This window comes from Macrobrachium rosenbergii, chromosome 8 (assembly GCF_040412425.1).
Source record: "Macrobrachium rosenbergii isolate ZJJX-2024 chromosome 8, ASM4041242v1, whole genome shotgun sequence".
Lineage (NCBI taxonomy): Eukaryota > Metazoa > Arthropoda > Malacostraca > Decapoda > Palaemonidae > Macrobrachium > Macrobrachium rosenbergii.
Window position 1 is genome coordinate 42468504 of NC_089748.1, and position 24403 is coordinate 42492906.

Below are 24403 nucleotides of genomic sequence, written 5' to 3' on the forward strand. Positions count from 1 at the left end.
ACCGAGGAAACTATTTGGAAAATATTTATTTGGTCATAAATCAGAAGAAAAATTTTTTTTCCATCCTTTCTCATTAGGAAGGTTTCAAGTTTAAAAACTGAACACGTTCAGATGCAAATTGGAATTTATGTGCTTAATTAGCCATGATTTAGAGGTAATGTCAAGATAGACAGGTGTTTTTGTGAAGCTTGTGTGGTATTTCGTTACTGAGTAATTCGGGAGTGTTTTAAATTTCCTTGCTAGTAAATGTTTCTTTAGTACACAAAAGGAAACTTCAGATTATGAAGGTAATAATTTTGTGCCTTATATGGATATTATTGTCATTGTACATCATTCATCATTCTGAGAAGGAGCAAAGTTCTTTTCTTAACGAAATCTAATTTTTTTTTTTCATTTATATGAGCATTCTTCATTTTTCTATGCTAATTATCGCTGAAAAAGAGGATTTTTCAAATTAGGGATTGCTCTTTAGTTCTCGAGAACCATTTCACTTCGTTCTCCAGCTTGTAAATAAAAGTCCTTCATTGTGTAAAGAAATGAAAAAAAAAAATAAACAATAGTAAGATTCTTCATGTCGCGTGGGCTGTCATGACAAAGGGATGAATGAGAGAATAACATTATCACTGGCTGTCGGCTGTTTTACATTACTCAACAATAAGGCTTTGTAAAAGATTTGCCAGGCCTACAAAAAGAACGTTTGACCTGTGATGGTTACACCCTACTCCCTCTCTCCGTTGCTTTGCTCGCATTCAAAGTTAAAATGTCTGCTTCTTCATGGTGTAAAGGGAATATCTGTCCCTCTCTTGGGTGACCAATTCTCGCCAAATACTACATCTCAAAATCGAGATGGTTTGGTCACCCGATAAGGTGGGGTGTGAGGGGGTGGGGGAGATGATGATTGTCAAGTTGCAGGAGAGATCTTGGAAATGGAAATGCTATAGGGACACCAAGGAAAGGAATCCTAAGAGAAGCTGGAGGGACTACTTCGAGAATAGCCGATAGAAAATAGTAACACCTGGAAAATCCTCTTTAAAAACGTTGAACCTGACTAGAGAAGAAGAAGAAGAAGAAGAAGAAGACTCCTTGAGGCTCAGCAATCTCTCTGGTATCCTCTTTACTTCGTAGAAGAAGAAGAAGAAGAAGAAGAAGAAGAAGAAGAAGAAGAAGAAGAAGAAGAAGACTGCTCCTCTTTGAGGCTCGGCAATCTCTCTGGTATCCTCTTTACTTCGTTTTCCTCCTGACTTTTATCATTTTCCCTCATCTACTTTTGAGGATGCTGTGCAATTGGAACCTCAAAGGTTCAAGCATAAATGCAATGCATTGCCACCCTAAAACGAGTCCTCTTGTATTTTGATAACTGCATTTTTATTTATTTATTCAAGCATTTATTTATTTATTTTTTAATAACTAAACTCTTTTTCGTGTATTTCCTAATACCTTCTGTTACTTCTTTCCAATGGACACACAATATCTTTTGGCAGCTTGAATTTCAAGTCAATGTCCCCTGTCGGACTGGTCCCTGTGAATTGGGTCCATCTTCTAAATAATAATAAGATAATCGTTTCTCTCCATGTTGGGATTCATTCTTTTTTATTCCTCCCCCGTCCTGTGAGCCTTGGCTTTAAAAAGTCACTTATTTTTCCACTAGAAGAAAAAGCAAGATGAAAATCAATGACAGAAACTGGAAAAGGTCACGATGCCACACGTAGGGTCATGAAAATGTAGTGAATGGGGCAGTGGGTGTGGTCAGTCAGGTCGAATACAAGGTCATGTTTTTAAAAGAGGGGGGTATATATAAGTCATGAACGCTTTAGTTCTTCACACTTTCACCGGTGCCTTCCACAGAGTCAAACATGAAGTTTGTGAGTCGATATGCACTATCTCGTTGTAGCAAAGATCGAATGTCTGCCTTGAAGTAATGTAGAAGTTCTGGAGTAAACTTGTCACCCCATAAGCTTAAAATAATTTAGGTTATAGTATCAGTAAGCTTGGTGTACATTGTAGAAAATGACACTCACAATATATTAAATAGACTTTATTTGCTGCTGTTAAACAATACGTAGGAACATAGACATGAGATTTGTTTTGATGTTTTGATATCTCTTTAGATTTTTAATTCAGTTCCTCAGATATGTCTTTGTCGCCTCGTATTTTTCTTTGGCTTACTGAAATACAGGAAGTAAGCCTTACAAAGATGATAGGAGGTAATTACTGAGGATCATAATTCCCACATGAATTAATGTTTGATGATTCTCTCTCTCTCTCTCTCTCTCTCTCTCTCTCTCTCTCTTATCTCTCTCTCTCTCTCTCTCTCTCTATTATCTGCCCCAAGGTTTAAAGAATAATTCATGATGAAAAATTTTCAGGTTATCTTTGCTATTGTTGCCGCCGTGGCCCTTGCCGCCCCTAGGCCCGACAAACCCATCCCTGCCCCTGCTCCGTCCTACGGCGCCCCCTCTCAGAGATCCTTCGACCACTCCGCCGAAGTCCCAGCCATCCTCCGCGACGAGAGGCAGATGTCTGACGACGCCTCCAGCTACAACTTCGCCATCGAGACTGAGGACGGAATCCAACGCGAGGAATTCGGTTCCGCCATCGACGACGGAAGCGCTGAAGGCGCCGTCGCTCAGAGCGGAAAGGTCTCGTAAGTATTCACTCCTCCATCCGTCCATCCATCCATCAATCGATTGACTTAAGTGAAACCACAGAATGAAGCAGTCTCTTCTTTCCTTTGCACTTTCTCATCACTTATCTTTCCAATTCCTCCTCGGCAGCTTCACCCTCCCCGACGGCCAACAGTTCGAGCTGACTTTCGTGGCTGACGAGAATGGCTTCCAGCCCCAGTCTCCCTTCCTGCCAGTCGCTCCCGCATTCCCCCACGAGATTCCCCAGTTCGTCCTCGACCAGATCGAAAAGGCAAGACGCGAGGACGAGGAAGCTGCACGCTCCGGCCCTCGCAGCAGCGGTCCATCTCAGGGATACGATTAAGTCCTTAGGCAAAACACTCCAGTTGTGTCCTTGTCTCTGGAACGAAGTTATTTATGCATGAATTCATTCATCTCTCATTGTCATACGACTGAGTCACCTCCCATGGAAACCAGTAAGGCTTTTCTGTCTTGACAGGTATTTATGGGCTATCTATTTATTCCGAACGCCAACATGAAATGTTAGAATATGATGTTGTTTCTATATTTCCTCTTCCTCCAGTCATTTTTGAGGTATCCCCTGTGGTCTTAAGGTTAACATCCGTTAATATAAGGGGATTTGTAACCTTACAGTAGGTGAAATGGCGAAAGCTTACCGAAATATATATACAGCTTTTTGGGGGGCGGGCGTTTAGTGTAACCTAGAGAAACCCATGTTCCGTTTGGTGGCACAATTTACTGATGGTGGAAGTTCTCGAATGCCTTAGCAAGCTAGAGAACTTTCCTCATTTCTCTTGAAATATGCAACCTTCTTGTTGATCAACAGATGCTTAGGTACATCTGCACCTTGATTGAAGATGGGCGTGCTCAAGAGACATGTGGAAGCATTTTAAGATTGGAAATCAAACTGATAGCAGAAGTGAGGAACGCAGATGTACAAGGACTGTGGAACTCGTTAGCTATAAGGGTGCAAAATTACTATATCAAACACTACCAGCTGCTTCATAAAGACGGTGAAATGGAGAGTATGAAGTGGGCGTCGTTGTAATTTAGGAACCATCGGGAAAGATTGGGCACCTAAATTAAAAGAAATATCGAATGATTAGCCTCTATGAAGATGGGGGACATACCGATTTAAGTCTCATTCAAGTTTATGTTTTTACTCTCAATTTCCCTTTGAGCGCTGAATGTCCACCTCATCAGCCCTTGCGCTTGATTTTTATTTTATTTTCCATTCCAATGGCGAGCCATTAGTTCTTCTCGACTTTCTCATAACGACGATATTATCAATGTCCTCAGTCAGTTTGTGGTCGGGTCCTCTCAAACGTCTACTGACTGTGACCTTGTTTGTTGTGAGTGCAAACCTCGCCCTGAAAAAAAAATCGTCCCGCACAAGTTACAAAGAAATAAAAACTGGTTAGTTTCACGGGCAGCGTCCAACTCGGTCCGTTTATTTTCACTTTTTCTGTCAGTTTCATTCGCCGAACTACGATTTCTTTAGAACACAATATGCAGTCGTAACTTCGCTAAACTTATTTTGCAGTTTTCCTTTTCCCTCAAGAATGACTGACTGTGGCATCTGCTGTCTATCGGTGTAGCTTTTAAGTTGACTTACGTACCCGTTTTTGCTTATTATAAACAGCGAAGAGGAAAGGTCTCTCTCTCTCTCTCTCTCTCTCTCTCTCTCTCTCTCTCTCTCTCTCTCTCTCTCTCTCTCTCTCTCTCTCTCTCTCAAATGACGTTAAAAGAGTTAAGTGCCGTAAGTCACGTATTTTTGGTTTTAAATTATATACCAAAAATTTAGCGTGTGTATGAGCTTATAAACATATAGCAACAGCTCATATTTGTGAACATGATCATTGTTAGGTAAACATGTCTTTCTTTCACAGCTATACTATAGAATATATGGACATTACATGTAAAATATTAAATCACATATTGTTTTCCCATTAGTTATCATCGTTTGAGAAACCTCATTAACTTTCATTATAGCATACTTTCCCTCTTAATTTGTTAACATTTTCATTTCTTGGTCTCTTAATTATTTCCCGTTACTTTTTTACCATCACCCATCTCTTGTGTTTGTAACTAATATATTTCTGTTCGTGTTTAAAGTTGTAACTGTAATATATTTTTGTTCGTGTTTATTTTTATCTTGTGCATTTTTTGCATGCCAAGTTAACTTGTCAATGTACTCGTATCTCATTTAACAAATCATTCATTTCAAAGGCATACGTATGTGTTGTATCGCTCAAGAAGTCAAAGAAGAAGAATTGGAAGATGTCAGCTTCAACATTTGCTGAAACATGCGATTGCATTTATGAATTCTTGCATCACGTTGCACTATTCATTTCATTTCATCTTTATCTGCGGGTTATTTTACACCTCACATTCAGTGGGTGATATTTATTCAAAGGATACCTTTTCACGTTTTATTTTTCCGTAAAATTGCATTTAAATTTCATTTAAGATCATTTACACGAGTCACATTTTTCTCTCGCATGTCCAAGGTCTTTGCAAGTCGGTATCAAAGAAGTATTTATTAATATAATAACTATTTTTAGACTTTTTAAATGGAAAATTTAGAGTAATTTACATTAATGCCATGAATATTATAGTAATAATTACGAGACTGGAGCGATTAGAAGTTAACAGAAGTTAACAGAACTGATGATCGAACAATGCTGTCTGCTGGCTCCGGAATTTGTTTTCAATTAGAAGTGGAGAAAGAAGTCGCGGAAATGGTCTTCTATTTCACCAGCACAGGTATCGCCATTCACCAATTCATCATAATTTAATTGTTTAGTGAAAAGCAAAGCGAATTAGTATTTTATGTATGCGGAGACGATTTAAATACAGATTAGCAGCTACTGAGCCATTGAATATTTATAGCTTAAGGTAGGCTGGGCTCTGTCAGGCTACGGTGCCTTAGGGTAGTTCAGGCTGTCTTCCCAGATGTGGGAAAGCCTGTTTAATAATCCAACATTGTGTTAGAATGGTAGAAAAAATGGGTCGTGAATTACTTTTGGGGTTAGGCCAGAGGGGTGAAAGCCCCCCATTCCCTCCCCCCCCCCCCCCTACCCGACAGGTTAGGCTAGGACACGTCAACCAAGGTTAGGTTAGGTGAACTTCAGTCTGGTTAGGGTCATGTTCCCTCTGAAATACCCACATGGCCTACAGTACCCCTTAATCTGCATTTGCTCCTTTTATTGGTGTTTTAGCCCTAAGGGCTTTTATTGGGGGGTTTTCCCTATTTTGGGTCGGAAAGTAGTTTTGGTTGGCTAATACTATCTGTGGTAAGTCAGTCTAGCCTAGACTAATGGGTAAATGTATAGGATTAGGCTTGCAATACATTAGTTTGATAATTGGGGACCGACAGATTCTGCTGACCGAAAAACGGCAAAACTTTAAGGCTCCTACCACGCCCCTTTGGTTTAGTAACTCAGTTTACATGCAACATGGGCACTGTGTTTAATACCAGGCCTTCGGATGAACGTTAAAATATAAATAAAAGGCTGTAAATATCATTAACACTAACAAAAGGCATAAACATAAATGAAAACATATGGAAAGGGCGGTAAATGCTATGGCTGTTGGGTGAAGCTTCACTTTAGTTACACAGCCTGATTCCCGCCAACTGGGGCAGGTTATGGCCATTTTGGGGGAGTCCAGGGGTTGGGGGGGTCCAGTCAGGGGCAAAGCAGCCCCCCCCCCCCAGCCAGGACAGGACACGTCGTCCTAAGTTTGATTAGGTTAGGTAGGTAAGATCTGGTTAGGTCAGGACCTTGCATTATAGGAAAGTCTATGTCTATTTGTGTATGAGGAACCTGTCCCGATCGACGACTGGCGGAAATCAGGCCGCGCAACTAAAGTAAAGTTTTATTGGCTGCCTTCTGGCAGGAACCTGCCGCAGTAGCAGGCTACAGTTTTATCAAAAAACCTAACCCTCACTAGAATGCTGTGTCCTTACCTAGCCTAACCTGACTCGGGGCACTGTGGTCTGACTGGCCAGGGAGCCCATGGTAACACTGAGCATCAGAAACATGAACTAACCTTCTGCTCGTATGTAGTGTTAGAGTCTGGTCTCTTCATTCGTAAAATTACCCTGGTAATTTAATAAAATGTTAGAAAGTTATTGGTAAAGTTGAAGACTACAGTACTACTGCACCCCCCTGGTTTGGTAAGTACCAGATTATGTGCAATATGGGCACCATGTTTAGTACCAGCCCCATGGGGTTGAATGTAAAAACCTAAACTAAGGATGGCAAATATAATCTTGAAAAAAAGTCGGTAAATATTCTGGTTGGCAACTGGCAGGGACCAGGCTGCTGTAATAATATTATATTCAGTTTCACCAATTCATCTCTTGGTTTTGGGTTATGCCCAACTCTAGAAAACGTCAATATAAAAAGTATTCAAAGCACGAAAATTCGCCAGATATTTCGCATTTCAGTGGGGAGGCATTTTAATCCGAGTGATAAAGGTTACAATCAAACTTGAATACAACCTTTATCACTTGGATTAAAATGTTTCCCACTGAAATATGATTTATCTGTTGCATTGTAAGCATTTGCCATGAGTGCCGTGCCCCATGATCCAGTAATTTATATCTTGGTGTAAACACATATTATTCTGGGTGTGTGTACAGTACTGGAACCCATTATTTAACCACACTAATACACCAAAGGAATATATGAGTACATTGCACATACAGTGTGGTCATGGGAATAGTGATTAGCCTAGCCTAGGCTGTCTTACGTTGAATCAGTGATCAAGAAGTTGATTCAACTTTGGGCCAGCATCTCATTTTAAAATCACTTTATGAGTCCTTGTAAGATGTTCGGAATGACCTATTGTTTAGAAGGTTCATTGTCCTTATTTCTTTAGCCACCAAAACTTGCCATTTTTTTTTTTTTTTTAAATATTTGTAAAACTACATTTATTCTTTCAATACAAACCAATTGCTTTGAATTGCTTTCCTCCCAACTCCTTGGATTTGTCGCAGTTGAACCAGACTACAAAGAATAAATTCCCTATACTATTGGATATAAAGGGGACTGTAGGCAAATATAACAACTTAGCCTGAGTCACTAGATCTCTACAAATTGATTGACTTGTTTGGAGTTCGTGCATGACGCGCGCATAGGATATGTTTAAAGTAATGTGCTGTCATTAAAAAAAGTCTGATTTTAAGGAAATTTCCATTTTTGCGTTGTTTTTTATTATAAGCATAAGGTTTGAGAATTCAGTAAAGCTATTGCTCTGGAAGCCTTGAATAATTTTTTGACAAAAGAGTTAAAATGAAAACACTTGGATTGTTAATAAAACATATGTGAATGTTATGAAGATTTCATGATGTAGTCAAGTCAGCCCTTGGCAATCCACTGGTCTCCTGTCATTCAAAGATTTCGTTATGGCAGGATTGTCAGTGAAAATATAGTTTGTATATTATGTTAATTTCTCTCCTTTTTTTTTTATACTTTCAGCCGCAGACCCACCGGTCACCCTGTTCATGGGGTTAGATAAATATGAAAGTGAGTAATGATAACCATTTTTGTAGAGTGAATATTTTATCTGGGTTTTTCTCTGTTATCTTAGTACTTTGATGTGTAAGTTTTGGCCATACAGTAATAAGCAATCTATCCCCAATTTTTTTTATATTTCATTTTTCTATTTATGTTTCAGATGAAGACCTGATTAAGTGGGGTTGGCCTGAAGATGTGTGGTTTCATGTTGATAAAGTCTCCTCAGCCCATGTGTACCTCAGACTAAATCCAGTAAGTGAAGCCATGACTTGTAATCAGAACTTTCATATATCTCATAGATTTATATATTTTGCCACCATTTTCTGATGGTTTGTCAAACTTGAATATGTTGATCCATGGAATTTGACAAATGAAAGCTGCATTTACACTTACCCAAATCTTGTGCTGGATTCGCTTGAGAGAAGCCACAGGTATGTTTGTGATAACTTGTAGAGTAAAAGAAAAAAAGGCTTCATAACTTGTGGTGTGTAGAGTAATTAAGAAAGACTTCATAATTTTTGGCTAGGTATACTGGCACAACTGTATAATCGTTGTGGAAAAACATAAATTACCAGATATTCGTAGAATATTTATCAACAAAAAATCCACTCAAACTGTGCAAATGGAAATTAACACACTAGGAAATTTCATGCCTTTGAATGGTCCAGTTTGTGGAGGGGATGGATTTTTGTAACTTACATTCCGCCATTGTTACCTCAGACAATGTTGTTTAAAAGCGATAATTTCTGGTATGGACATATTGTTATAAATCAGTGGTCTGGTTAAATTACTTAATAAAAAATATATCAGTTTAAAATTATCTTGATTTGGTGGTAGTAACATACTGTTGCAATATGAAAGCACCTCAGAAAGAATAATGGTGGGGCGGGGGGAGAAGGGAAAGAAAAATATCTTAAAAGCTTAACAGTTGGTGTTAGCGCAAGTGAAAATTTGTTCAGAAATATAAGAAGTGGAAAATTATGGCACATTGGTAATAAAGAACAGATTGTAAGGATTAAGAGAGTTGGTATGATAGTCTGTGGGTCTTAATACCCATATTTAAGACTAGTTGGAACAGGGCATTTCCATTTTGCTTACTTTGTAGGCAGGACAGTGGCAAGGTAGGCTGGCTTTGGACTTGGTTAACCATGGACTGTTGTTCTAGCCTTACAAGATTTTGCATAACATTCCAAAGCTTGGACATAGTTATCTTCATTAAGGGGTACAATAATATATAGGCCAGTGGTGAGAGGTGGATTACCCATAGATTATCATCCTGAGCTTTGGGTATATTGGTGGAAGAAAATATTACAGGATATTGATTCACATTGCATGTTTACAGTCATTTTAATAACTTGACAAGCTGGATACTTTATTGGATTTCTAAAAAGAAAATATAAATGCCACCATATTAGTTTCAATTTTTCACTCTTTGTTGTTTTTCTTTTGATTGTACAATGCAGTACAGTATGAGTTGCAATTTTTTTTTATTGTAGTTATGGTAATATTTAATCAGAAAACTTTTCATGTATTTATTTTCTTGTAATCAGCCACAAATAAAAAGGGCAATATTATTTATTTATTTGCAGTGTAGGAAACCATTCTTAAATGGTTTCAGTAATTATTGGAAAAATATTTTACTTCCTGGTCTCTTATAAAGAACAATTTGTTGTAGAATCATACAGTTTAGTAGACACTTGAACCAATTATGATATATCGCTTGAGATATGATTTTAACATAGATGAAGATCAAGAATCTGGTAACATTCTAATCAACAATTTTTTTTCAGGGTCAGACGATTGATGATATACCTATGTCTGTAATCGAAGACGCCGCTCAGCTATGTAAGGCAAATAGCATCCAGGTAATGTTTTACCCTCTCAGTATTCAGTTTCGTTGATAACTCCCTTTTATATTTTCAGCCTCATTGCTCGAATATTTTTAGCACTTCAATGAAATATTTAAGTGAAGATGAATATTAAAGTTTTCAGTTTAAAAAATGGCTTATCCAAAACATTTTTAGTATCTGCATTTTACTGGCTTTCACTCTGAAGACAAATCTGTTGCAATAGTTACAAAGAATTGGAGTCGGATATATTTTTGTGTGCCCTTGGAGAAACATTGGTGATCCTTAAAAGTATTTGTGAAAGATTTCGTCATTTAGAATGCGGTAGAGTTTTTTTTATTGCGGGACTTGTATTTATGTTCAAATATTAGTGACTATATTCATGAAAAAGGAAAAGTACATGCATGTTTCAAGCACATTTTTCTTTTACACGTGATCTATGCCTGTGATTTGAATACAGCTAGTTTTATTGATACAGTATACTGTATAAGTGGATGTGTGCTGTGAAAAATGACAGCAAAATTACTCTATACTGTATAATACGTCAAGTACAGTACTGTATGTACATTTCTGGTACTCAAGTTTAATGCTTTAATTTAGGTACAAAGTTAAATAAAGGTGATAATGATCGTTTGTCTTTGCCTCATGCTTTACATTAAAACATCTGCGGTACAATAAACAAGTTTATTAAAATTTATAATCTATACATGTACTGTATATGTAGTACAGTGAACCCCCCATATTCGCGGGGAATGCGTACCACACACCCCCCCCCCCCCCCCGCAAATAGCTAAAATCCGTGAATACTTAAAACCCCAATAAAAACACTTAGAACTGCCCATTTTGATAGTTTAAACACAGAAAAACCCTGTAAAAATGCATATACCTGAGTATTTTAAGTTTTATTGCAAAAAGTGCATTTATTCATGAAAATTATATGAAAATACAGTAATTAGTGAATATTTCTCAGTGAAAAATGCCGCGAATGGGCGAATTTTCCGCGAATAATGGCTAGATATGTTCCACAGAGAAACCCGCGAATGCGTGAGTCTGAGAATCATGAGAACGCGAATACGGGGGGTTTACTGTATACCAGTTGAAGAAGTGATCAGATATTACTGAGTCTCATGCACTTGGGGAAGCATTATGAAGGAAAAGACCCGGGTGGGTGTATCTACTGTCACAGACCCACTGCAATTATACAATCATACCTTTGGTTTTGTTAGGATTTAACTTTTTTCCCATTATTTGCACCTTCGACTAGTTAAACCTCTATTAAACTGGTTTGTAATAATTTTTTTACTCATAACTGTAATAAATTGTTAATGATTAATTTATTTGCCAGATCTACATGTGTGGTATAAAAATTCAATCCTTTTTTTATATTTACAGGGAAATAAAATGAATAATGTTGATGTTGTCTACACCCTTTGGTCAAATTTAAGAAAAACTGCTGGAATGGACGTTGGACAAGTCGGATTTCATAGTGATAAGGAGGTATGTGAGTTAGGATAAACCCAACACATTCTTAACGATGTTATCTTCAGGGAAATGTGTATGTAGGTGATCAGACTTTGGCTATGAAGCCCTATAATAAGGAATGTTTTTTAGAAGAATGAAACAGTTAAATACAAATTTATATGAGATTTTGAATGGTTCAACAAACTTCTTCATGTTATAAGACTGATATGGGGGTTGCTGGTTGAATTAATGTCACAGGGCGACTTGTTTATAGACGTGTGTGTAAATGATGGCAAACCTGCCTTTTTAAAAGCAGTATCAGATTAAATGATTTAGAAAGCCTATTGCCTATTGATTGGATATCTTCTTTAGTTGTAGTAATTTTTCAATGTTTAAAAACTGACAAACATTTTCCCCTAGTAAAGGTTTTCCCTGCCCTTAGAAACTTACTTTCCTTAGCAAATATTCCCAGATAAGCCCGAAAGATCCTTGGTTTCTTTATGCAGTTATGGATATCATTATTATTTTCTCGAGACATTTCTAAAAATGTCAGTTTAGCCTTGTTTATGACCCATGCAGCCAGTCACTAAGGGCCAGTGTGTTTCTTTATCTCTGTTTAATAAATTTAATGCTTTCTTAGTTTCCACTGCATTTTGCCCACAACAATCAATCCTTGCTAATATTCTTTTGTACTGTTCTAACAGTGCTGTTTATCACCTGAATGAACACTATTTTGCTCAGTTGCAATTTCTATTAATTCTTGTTCATTAAATATTCTGCATTATGCTTTCAAGCTGCAACTCTAAATTCAGTTCAGCTTTTGAGGGCTAGTAGTACTATCCTTCCATTCAATTTAGTCCATGTTAATATAATTGCAATTTAAGAATATCAAGGCGTCACTGTGACCTTTAATATCTGATCATTATACTGTACGCTGTTGCCGTCAAAGAAATTTTTATGTATCCACTTATAGCTCCATTTGTATAGTGTACGCTGATATGGTCCTGTCATACTTTCACCATTACTGTATACAATTTCACAATACAGCGTAATTTATTCCTGTCACCTTAGCCTGTCCAAAACCTTCCAAAATTTGGTTTGTCAAGTCCATCAATAAAGGCATAACAGACTTAAAACAAATGTTCACCATCTAAAACTCACAAAATGGCCCCTAGTCTCTGGCAGTCTGTATATAGGCATGGGTATCCTAAGTTCTTGAAGTAATTGATAAAATGCAAACTCATCAAAGTTAAGCTCGGCAAATGTGGAGATTCGTGTTGAAGATGTAAAGGAGAAAAGACTAAGCGTTATATATTAATGATGCTTCGGGTTATCTAGATTAAAATTGTCATTTATCTTTACAAACTCCATGTAAAGTCTTTGATGAAGTAGGGAGAGATTGCTAGAAGAATAAATAAAGAATTATGATGTGTGCTTAGGGCCTGTACTATTGTTAGAATAATAGTTTTTGTGTTACTTTGTACTATTATTGTACAATGAAAAGGCATTCCTGTATTCTTAGTCCAGTCACTGTATAACATAAACTTTTAAATCCTTCTGGTGATCAGTTATGTATTTTGAAATTGTTTTTAAATTTGCCATATATTACCTCCCTATTTTATTTTGTAGGTACGCAAAATTCGTTTAGAAAAGAGAATAAATGAAATAGTGAATCGGTTAAATAAGACCAAAACAGAAGCCCATCCAGACTTCAGATTGGAAAGAGAAGATCGTGATAGAAGAGAGAGAAACCTGAACAAAAAGGAAGCTAAAGAAAGGCAACAGAAAGAAAAAGAAGAATTAGAAAGAAGAAAAAAGGAAGCAGAACTTAAGTAAGTAAAATTCATCAAGTCCCTCTACTGCTACTAACCATGTGTGAAGTAGAATATTGTATGAGGGAGCTGTTATTCACCCTGATGGTTTCAACCAGGCTGAGAGGAAGAATCTCCAAACAATTAGATGTACAATGAACAAAGTTTATGTGGGTAACCAAAGCATATATTTAGGCAGTGGTTTGGTGGAGGAAGGTAATGGAGATTCTGGCAAGTGGAGAAGCAAGTAAATCCTGTGTACAGGAGGCTTGATATATAGGAGCATGTACATTAGGTGGTAGCTACATGTAGAAATACAAATTTCAGTGGATTGAAAGTGAGAAGAGAAAGATTAGGGTCATCACATTATTAGTTGAAAAAGTATATGAGGTTTTGATCAGATGGTAGGGGTAAATGAGTAGGGAAGACTAAAGTAATTTTTGGAAGGAAAGTGAATGTATTTTCATTATATGCCTTCCTGGGAGGCCCTGTATTATTTATTGTGGAGCACACTGTAGACAGAAGTAGAGACCCTTTGCAAGGTTCCATCTGCCTCATATGTTGTTTCCCCACGTTTTACTTTTCATGTCCCCTTTGGCCTCTTGTAGCATAGCCGTTTATCACCCATAACGTCTGACACCAGTTATCATCATCTTTTAACAGTGTTACATTAGCCTTTCCCTTTATGGAGTTGTTAAATGAGCTCTCTCCACTTCCATTTGTCATGTTCACTTTTGCCCAAATCCCGTCTGGTTAAGGTCTTCCATTTGTCCTTTATATCTTGATTTTCTGGGCCTTTTTACAGGTTCTTGTTCTGTTGCTTCCGTTAGTACCACTTTAATTGTTTGTCTGTTTTTAGCTGCTAAACATGTATCTTTCTGAAACTTTGTTTTACTTATTTATAAAACAGTATTTGACAAACAGCCCAAGTGACCATATCCGAGAGTGCAGAATATTGCTTACAATTAGTATATTTTATGGCTTATATATTTTGTGATTGTTTAGATTTCTGGAAGCAACATATCACCATAAGTTTTGGAGAAACATCCTTGAGAAAAATTGTTCTTAACATATTCAATTGTTAAATTTTCAAGTTGTAATATATTTAATATTCAATATATTAAGAACTGATCCTCAAGGAGTCTTATTTAAGTTTAAAATATTTACTCAGTGGTCTGATGATAATAGGTAATTCATAAGAGTTAATGATTAAATTTTTGCACTATGCAAAGGTAATTAGAAATCTGGGATGTCAGTTTCTGGCAAAAATTTTTGCCATAAAGCATTTTCCTGCTTTGACTGCCATGACCTCATTGCTTTGTGGATTGCTTGTCTTGGGGACATTGTGTCCACTCTTCAGCAACCTCGTGAAAACCTGATACTATCCTTACAGATGCTCTTGACAGAATAGAAGACTTATGGATGAATTCAGGTCCCATGGGGTTTGTTATTGATGTAAGCATTTGAAGCTGTTTCAGTCTGTAGATCCCATTCAGGATGGAACTGGCCACCTTTGAGTTCTGTACCTTATCATTTTCCATTTCTGAGCTTCCAAGGGCAAAAAAACTTCCCAGGGTATTGTTATGGAGTAGAATGTTATCCCTATCCTTTTACTGATACAAAGCTTCCCCTGTAATTCTTTACCTGTATTTTGGTACATGTAATTTAGGTAGGTCAAACAGGCTTGTGTCTTCTCCAGATCCACTTCAACAGACTAGATAGGAGGTATGTTGCCCACAGGTGATGGAATGAACACTTTAGGTTACTACAGGACTGGAGCTGCCTTTGATACATTGTTTTACAACCCTCTTCCAACTTCTGGCATTGGTAACCGGTCTTTATGACATGTTTTATAAATCGGTAATTGTCTCCAGACCACCTTCAGTATGCCAACATCATCGAACTAGAGAACTAATCAGACAGAACTTCATAAGGCTTCTACATACTGCAAGCTGAACCATATATCAGCCATTGGTAGGGGTTTGTGTTCTGATACATCATATGTAAAGAGTTGACATTCAAATTTCCTCTTGATGTTTAGTTCTTAAAAAAATAACTGGATAGAAAAAAAGCAACAATTTATTTACTTATTCTGTTGCCAGACTAATACTGTAATGTTATTTGCGGTTGGATGAATGGCCAGACCACAAACTGGCTTTGTTTTTGTAACTTAGTACTGTGTAACTTGGCAGTCCTGTATTCTCTAAAATTGAGAGATATAAATCAGAAGATTTTCAGAGACCCTATACACACCGAAAATCCTGATTTATATTTCTCAGTGTTAGAAAATACAGGACTGCCTAGTTACACATTACTTAGTTACAAAAAGCCAGTTTGTGATCTGACCACTCATCCAACTGCAAATGGCATTACAGTATTAGTTTGGCAACAGAATAAGTAAAAAAAAAATTGTCAATTTTTTTTATCCATTATTCTTTTTAAGAACTAAACATCAAGACGAAATTTGAATGTTAACTCTTTATATATGATGATCAGAACACAAACCCCTACCAATTTGTACAAATTCACTATTCATTCTACAGATCACAGTGCTTATCTGTAAAATTTAACTTTAAAAGTCCAAGGGGTTTTGATTATTGTGTTATGTTTTTGTAGGTAGTACCAACCATTGCCATTACATTGAAGTCCTTTTACTTGTATGCAAGTTACGTCAGCTTGAGAGTTAAGTTTGAAACTCAATGGTAGTCACAGCCATATTATAGAAGCTTCTTGTACCTCCTGGAAATTTTAACTTCCATGGGAAACTGAAATGGCCTGGCATTCAAGCACCAGAGTTGTTTGTCTTAGTAAATCAGTAGTTTGTAATTGTTTATGTGATGATTTGAGTTTTATTTAAAACATTCCTTAAATAATTATCATAAGATGATTCACATTCCTTAAATAATTATCATAAGATGATTCAGAGGCATGATCAAATAAATATATAATGCATACCATTACTAGGGAATGAATGCATCAAAGGCATAACCAAATAATAATTAATGCCAGTAATGGGGAATGAATGAGGGAAGGGGTTAGTCACCATCTAGTGAGTAAGAAAATTTGAGAGTATTTCAAGGTAAGTATAATACTGTAGTCCACATAACTTGATCATGCATTTCCCAAAAAATTTTTATTCCTGCTTTTTATTTGTCTTTATTCTTGCAGGAGCTACAGTTCTCTGTTTTCTGAAGAAAATATGAAGACTAACAAGCAGGCTGCCGATGAAGATTCAGATGACTTTATGTAAACTACGATCATCGTCATCATCATCCAATGACTTCGTGTTGTGATACTTAACATAATTAAGTTGCAGATACTCTTGTGAAAGACATATCTAGAGCTATATTAATAACCTGTACCTAATTGCTTTGATAAATATATGATTTTAGTATTTAAGTCATTATTACATCTTCATTTGGAAAAGAATTTTGAAAAAAAAAAAATCATCTTACTGATGACCAAGGTGTTTTACTTTAACCATTCTGCAAGACCATCATCCTGTTATACAGATCAGTTCAAATTCATATGTTCATAGTATAAATCTAAGTAAACCTAATATCTGCTGGTACCTCCAGTAATTACCACGGCACGGCATCCATAATATGCTGAGCTGCAATAGTATCCACAAATGTATGCATATGCATCAGTTCATCATACAATGATGCCCAAATCGATTAACACAAACTTTTTATCCAAGGATAAATTTTGCAATTCTGACTAATAGTGAAACCAGGTGTCAAGAGGTGAACAAAAAGACAGAAGGAAGAAAACAAACTATGTTTCCTACAACTACCTTACTGCCTTTATTTCAACCCCAATGAAAGTAACTGAAATTGTGAATGAAAGCAGTCACTGGAGGAACTTTATGAAGAAAGCCTTGTAAATGGATATCCACAGGAAATTGTGACTATAGACCACCTACATCTCCCAGAGATCCGTCCCTGAGGGGAGCAAGACCAGAGCTCCCATACGATCATGCAGATGAAACACTCCAAAACACCACCTACCTAGCAGTCCACAGACCTAGAAAGAAAGATGGCAGAAAGGACGTAGGAAAAACTTGGACTGGGAGGAAGACAGGGAAAAACCATTCCTACTCCCACCATACTGTCTCTAGTTCAGCCACTTTCTGCAGATCTAGGACCAACCTAAATTTCATAATCAATCAATCAACCAAAGCGTCCAAGCTAAATGAGGTACTCGAGGGCAACCATCAGAAACTGTAACAACAGAACTAACAGTTGTTTGCAGGGCATGAACAACCAGAACAAAAGGAATCTGGTACCTGTCCATGATCACAATCCCAGTGTTGTAAATAAGAAGTGTAGTAACATCCCTATACTCAGAATGCCTGCCCAGTACACCTCAATGTTGGTTTGAGATTACACACCCATAGGAGGTAGAGATGAGACACTGGCACACAATGCAAGCAGCAGGAGAAGCAGGAGACCATTGCTCAAAGCAGCAGCATTGTATGTGCCTATGTCTCTCCTGCCAGTCAAGAGATATTTTGATCACTCATGTCCAGAGATTAGACTGTGTGACATCAGCTTAAGCCACAAGACAAAGTTTCAGTTCAGCACTGCTCAGTTTCCCAAGAACTTCCAATTAAGTTTGCTCTTTGTACTGTAGACCCTCAACAGTCTGAAAGCTTGACCAGTCACCTGTATGTAACTGAAGATAATTAATATAACATACTGATACTCTGACAATCCAAAGCATTACATATACTAAACTACTGATTTATAACACAGCTAAGCCTTCAGCTGCAAAGGCCTGCATCTAGTCTTGATATTTACACTACTACCACCATCCTGTGTATAAAATATATCAAAACAAATATCTTGCCACCAAATGAACCTTAAGTTACAGTTTGGTGCAGACCAAAGTAAAATAAAGCTTGCATACTACCAAAGACTTGCAAATCCTGTGCACTTGGTCTAATCAGATAACATCTGAGATTATGCAGATATTGCACTACACAAAAGCATGCTTAACATCTCTCAATGATTAGCAATGCCAGAACATTTCCCTTGGCCAGCTACAGTTATGGGCAAAGTTTTACGATAGCAATGTTTAGAAGAGGTTCAACAAGCAATTAAAACTGTAAAAACAAAACTGAATACCTAAACTTAGAATATTTACTCACCTGGAAATTGCAGCTAACATGTCAGGTTCCCCCCTTCCCCAAACAAAAATGGCCTTTAATATATAAAATTCACTTACTTTCTACCAAAAGGAGGAAAAAAGGCATAAATTTTTTAGCATTTTAATAAAGCGATTTCCAGTGAATAAAAATTCTTAACCAAATAGAAACTCATCACACAGCTCTAGTACCATAAATCTATACCCAATTTTTTCAGTTACTAAAATACTTTTAGGAAAATACACCAAATCAACCTCTACCAAAGGAAATGATAAATAAATACCACAACCATCATATTAGTTCCATTACAAGTTCTATTGGCAATTCTTTTGAAACTAACTTAGGAATTTAGACAAACAATGGTCCCTACAATGATCTACAACTGGAAATTTTTCCCAAAAACTGTCTACTTCTAAAACCAATATGGACATCCTCAGGTGCAATGAACCAAACAAAATTAATAATGACTAGCAAATAATGTAAGCCACACTAGGCAAATTGCACATACAAAGTCATTAGTCAAACACTACTGAAGGGAATTGCTCAGTCCACATAATTACAAATACTCTTCACCTTATAAGTACTACTGCCATTTCAGGAACATAAGAAAATTAAAAAAAGGGGTTATTTTGTTTGGTCCAAACTAAAAAAAAAAAAAATGCTGATACTCAAAACTGATAAAAATTAATGTAAAGAAAATTAATTCAAGGAACAATTTCTTTTCTGAAGTATCCATAAGTACTGTAGGTTTCAACTAATGTATAAAAATATACTGATTTTTTTTATTTATTCATTTATTTAAATTGACACCCACAACCTTTTTACATTTATGGAAATCTAACAAAGCCCAAAGAAAGCTGTATGTAGAAATGCATTTATGATCCCAAATAATAAGTAACTCTGGAATGCTAAAGCTATGAAGAAATTTACCAACGTGGTCCTCTCGTGGCAAATAAATTAACTACTGTCAAGCAAAACTGCTTGTTTTACATGGAAAGCAGTATGAACTGAAAGAACATACTAAAACTTCACATTGTACACATTAAATTTTGGTATGGCTTCAATGTACCAGTACCTGAAATCTGTGAAGTACAATTGTTAATGGCATTTCTTGTTCTTGCTGACCGAAAAGGCAAGCAACTTTTCATAAATCTCATTATACCTATTCTTAACAACTATAAAGCTTATAGGTACAGTATAAAGGTGGAAATATTTAAGCTTTACCCCAAAAACTCACCAGGACACAAATAGAGGTCTCAAAGAACTCACTATCATATATGGTATCTTTCATACTGTGTAATCCCAAAGTTTGAGCTACTAGATGAATACATATTTTTCTGTATAACGCAAAAGGAACCTGAACTTTACTGAAAAAATAAGTGTAAAATAATAGCATCGAAAACTTGCTTTGCATATTTTCTGAACTACCTACAAGATTCGCTTAGCTCTTGAGATAAAATATAATTAAACTCTATTTCACTGACAATGAACTATCCCTTTTTTGTGCCCTGTGAAAGACATCATAATTATAAATTGCATGTACTCTCAGTATATGCATCACCTCTAATTTTCACAGCATTCACTCACCTTACATAACGATACTTTTCAAAGACGAGCACTTATATATGGCCAAAACACCTACATTCTATTTGATATTGAAACCTGATTTTTAATCACAAAAAATTTCTTTCCAGTATAAAAGTACAAGTTCTACTTCTAATTCATCACATATGCAAAGGGAAATAAACCTGTCCACTTAAATTATTGATACCTGAAACACTATTTCGTAAGTATCCACTGACACTGAGGGCCCTGACAACTTTTCAACCTGATACATGCACCAAATCAAGAATCTGCACCAAATATTTTTGTTTTTGAAAGACATACATATTGCTATACTAAGGTTTTCATAACTTTTGTTATATGTAGTTTAAAGAGATTTGTACTCTGATGTCCATTTGATAACTGAATAATGCAAAGCTTCATTAAATTTCTTACACCTTAAACTTGGATCTCAGGCCATTAACCAGTAATATCCGCCAGTAAACATGAAACGTTAACTAAACAAACGAAAAAAATTTAAAAGCAGAGCATTCAAAAGCACTTTAAATTATCTCACTTTCAGTGACGTGATACTTCTAGCAAGCAAATTACATTTTTTTACTTGAGTTTTTAAGGCTTGTGAAAATGTAAAAGAAATGTGTTCAAAATCAAATGTCTTCCATTTTCAGTTTGTCCATAGCAAATAATAAGCTTCTGCCTTATGACTTGACAGATGCGACTTCCTATAACTATATGAACCGTCAAAACTCAACATCATATATTTGTTAATTCTTATATTTTAACAAGTATCATCTAAAGGCCACTTTAATGGGTAACAAAAATATCTATGTTCGCTAGTGTTATGCAGATAAATTCTACTGAGAACAGAGTGGGTAGGTAATGAAAAATGCACTAATGTTGACACTTCAAACATTACCTAAAGAAGAATTTCATGGTAAGCATCAGACTTTCATGATGATTTAAGAGTATAAAAGTCGGAGGAGGTAAGTTTACTTCTGTACTCATTTATGCAGCCTTAACTACTGCTAATTTTTATTATTTTATTTTATTTTATTTTTTTTTTGGTCTTTTTGATCAAAATCTTTCTAAATATTTCAAAACATCCTACACCTAAAGAAAACTTTATTCCACCTTGAAAATTCCATATCCTCTCTATTATTAATCAAGCAAAACACTTGCAAGCCTTAATACAAACCATGTTAAATTGTCAAACTATATGAGTTTCCTTGCACACATCAATAATTATTGACAAATTTACTAAAAGTAATGTAATTTATCATATTTCTAAGCATACTACGTGAATATAACTTACTTACAATTGAATGTAAATGTCAGACATATAAGATTTCAACTATATTCCAAATACAAAGCATGAACAAATTGCAACATTTTAATTTTAAGTCCTAGTGAACCAATCTAACTTTACATGTAATCCCCTGACGATTTGAGCGAGTTATATACAAACCCAACAAAGATATCCTTCTTACCACACGGAAACCGCGACCCACACAGCCAAAAAGTTCTGTGGCCTGTATTTCTCAAAATATACACTGCAAAACTAATAGCTAACCTTGATACTGTACTTATCAAATACTCAACAAAACAGCAAAATTCTAAAATTTTAGGTTGCAGTATCATGGCACTAACCAATTGCCAAAAAAAGTACTCCCCTTATTTCTGTTCTCGTGAGCGATAGCAATGAAAAATAATTTCCATGAAATAATCAGAGCAACTACCTCATTCCTTACTCCATAAGGAGTAACGATCATTCCTGTACTTCGTCAAATCATCACTGCTTCTATTACTTACCAAGTATTCCTTAAAAATACAGCTGATCCAAGACACATTCAAACATCACAAAAATTTCTCTTAAAATAATACAGAATTCCACAGGCTCTTGAATGAAGTACTATGCTGCCATAATCTATTTCCTTGGTTGCTGGATGACAGAAGGCTTCGAAATGTGAGCAGTGCGTGTCTCGTGTGTAGGAACAGGCTTTTCATGCGTGTGTTTGACTGCTGCTACGGGAAAGTCTCGCTCTGGTTTCCCCATAACCTGCGTCTGTATCATAACTGGTGCCTTGAGAGGGCTGAAAAGGAAAATATGTCAAATGAAACCCCTCTCGTTACTTTCCACCGTAATTAGCTTAACAAGACCACCAAATCACATTTCTACACACTCACAGGCTTGCTAAAGGGATTTGTTCTCACACTGATGGAAATTGGTGCATGTTGAAGTTAAAGTTTGACGAAACAAGAATAGACCAAAGGGATACAATGCAACTGGGAGTGCAAAATACATATCAAAGTGTGATAGAAACAGGAATTTTAGATGTCTGTAAGGATTGGGTAGACAGCAGAATACTGAAGTATTGTAAACAACAAATACTGTATAACAGTATTTTTTGACAAGATTCATGGTAAAAACTACACAAGTCAACAGTTTCTCTGAGACTGATCATGCAGTACAACACTCACACTCCTCAGTGTATAACATGACAGGAATGAAAAGAGATCAACCTAAATACTATGGTGTCTTTTTAAAGGTGAACTATATATATGGAAGGCTGTAGAGTGCCAGTACAGGTCCCAGGCTAGTAAGCATCAAGTAACGAACACCTGCCTAAAGGGTTGAATTTCCTTACATTATACATTTGTTTGTTGCACTGATAATGATACAAGGCGCACACACTGTGGTGACAAGTGATTGAAATTGATTGAAATAACACCTTAAAAACTAATTGCATCCTATTTTTTAATAAATACTGTAAGTCTTCAAAATGGTAACCTGTCTGAAAGTTGCACCTTTTTCTTTTACTTCTTTCTCTCTTCTCATTTGGACTTCATACATGTCCTGGTACCTGATGAATCCTTCTGGTACATGTAGCACAACAAAACTAAGCAGTGGCATTGCTCCCTAAACTGAACACTAACACAACATCATACGGAATTAACAAGGAAGACAGCTGAATACTCTGAATAACATTGAATGAAAAAGTTTTTATAAGAACACAATGCCACTGATATCTAGATATACAAAACTCAATTATAAAATTATTCATTTGTTGATAAAAATATTTGAAATGTTAACCATTTTTTATAGCACATCTAGGACCCTCCCTAACACCCATGTGAAGTGCACTTAACCTTCCCTGATCCCCGCTTCATAGGGCCTGTATCTATGCCCATGAAAAGTTTTTCTTTTAAATAAGAGGATCAATACAGCTACTTAGTCCACAGAGCAACAAAATTAAAAAGCTGCTGAGATAAGAGTTAAGTACTTTTAAAAATAAAAAACTTTTTGAGTTGTTAACTGGTCTGAAAACTAAAACCTTGAGATGAATAAAAATGAGAAACTCAAGTGATTATTTATTTTTAATTCACATACCTTTTAAATTCATCTTCCCCATTTTCACTGTTCTTCCGTGGCTTTGATGCTACTCCATCCTCCAATTTTGCTTTCTGGGCAATGCGTACACCACCAACTTTCACTGGGGGGGAAAAAAAAGTCACAGTTAGCTTTTCAATTAATTTAACATATCTAGTACATAAGACATAAGTTTATAAAAATAAAGAAAAGATGAAAAGGAGCAAGAATATAAAAATTTTAAAAATGCTGCAGTCTTTTTGAAGCTATAACCTTACTGAAAGGTGGTCCTGTCGTTGGAGCTTTGTAACATGGTACTGTACTGTAGTTAACCAGCAGCAGCGAAGGTGTGGCAATCCCACCCACTTACTCTTGACTGTCAGACTTTATTTTTTCCTTTGGCAACAAGGAAACAGGCAGGGGTATGATTATGATAGAAAGTCAGAGACTTACAGGTTCTGAATTTTAACCACAAACTTAGAAACAGAAGAGAATGAGAAAGAGCCCTGAACCCCCATGTGCTGCAAAAAGTAAGAGGCCAAGAAGCCAACCTACTCATTTTGCCAGTGCTAAGACTAGCAGGAGGACATCCTTGAGGATAACATTCCTGTCTAAAGCCTCCCTCAGGTCTCACACAGTGCGTGGGTAAGATTACATGGCATGAATCTTATCAGAAGGAACACTTGGGGAAAAAAAAAAGAGGAACTTAGTCTCTGCAGAGAAAGACCTAGAGCATGCCATCTTCTGTCAAGTGGCTCTGACCGTGTAGAAACCCATCCTAAGACACCAAAAAACAGTGATGGGTTTTCACCTGGTACACACCTCCTCAAGGCTTATGGACGTACCTGACGTCTCACATGCCGTCCTGCAAGATAAGCTTATCTCTCGCAGGAGATGCTAGATAGTCTCTTGCTGTGAAACACAAGCAACTCTGTGGACTGGTGGTACCTCAGCAGATGGGGGTACCAAAGCAGCACTGACCTAGGGGTCATCTCTTGGCACCTTAACAAGGCCCACAGATCAGAATACCATTGG

The 24403-nt window shown here is 36.5% G+C and overlaps 3 protein-coding genes across 5 annotated transcripts in view; 2 read left to right on the plus strand and 1 right to left on the minus strand.

Moving 5' to 3' along the window:
- Positions 1-1822: 1822 nt before the first annotated feature.
- On the plus strand, positions 1823-3175 carry LOC136840753 (larval cuticle protein 65Ag1-like). 2 transcript variants are annotated; one of them, XM_067107602.1, is made up of 3 exons: positions 1823-1862; positions 2367-2644; positions 2775-3175. In XM_067107602.1, the coding sequence occupies exons 1-3, from the start codon at positions 1854-1856 to the stop codon at positions 2986-2988; spliced, it is 501 nt and encodes a 166-aa protein (XP_066963703.1). In that variant the 5' UTR covers positions 1823-1853; the 3' UTR covers positions 2989-3175. The 2 variants fall into 2 exon arrangements, with proteins under 2 accessions (XP_066963703.1, XP_066963702.1); XM_067107601.1 differs by lacking the exon at positions 1823-1862 and having other exon boundaries at positions 2352-2644.
- Positions 3176-5297: 2122 nt separating this feature from the next.
- Positions 5298-16750, plus strand: LOC136840754 (coiled-coil domain-containing protein 25). Its single transcript, XM_067107604.1, has 7 exons — positions 5298-5411; positions 8132-8179; positions 8331-8422; positions 9961-10035; positions 11410-11514; positions 13108-13310; positions 16458-16750. Exons 1-7 carry the CDS (start codon positions 5327-5329, stop codon positions 16537-16539), a joined length of 690 nt encoding a protein of 229 aa, XP_066963705.1. The 5' UTR covers positions 5298-5326; the 3' UTR covers positions 16540-16750.
- Positions 16751-18547: 1797 nt separating this feature from the next.
- LOC136840755 (death-associated protein 1) overlaps positions 18548-24403 on the minus strand; it is a 33562-nt gene continuing 27706 nt past the window's right edge. For both annotated transcript variants that reach the window (XM_067107606.1, XM_067107605.1), the window contains exons 2-3: positions 23390-23492; positions 18548-22091 (exon numbers count right to left, since the gene is read on the minus strand). In XM_067107606.1, the coding sequence (XP_066963707.1) occupies positions 21926-22091; positions 23390-23492 (269 nt within the window). In that variant the 3' untranslated portion in view covers positions 18548-21925. The remainder of the gene's footprint in view (positions 22092-23389; positions 23493-24403) is intronic.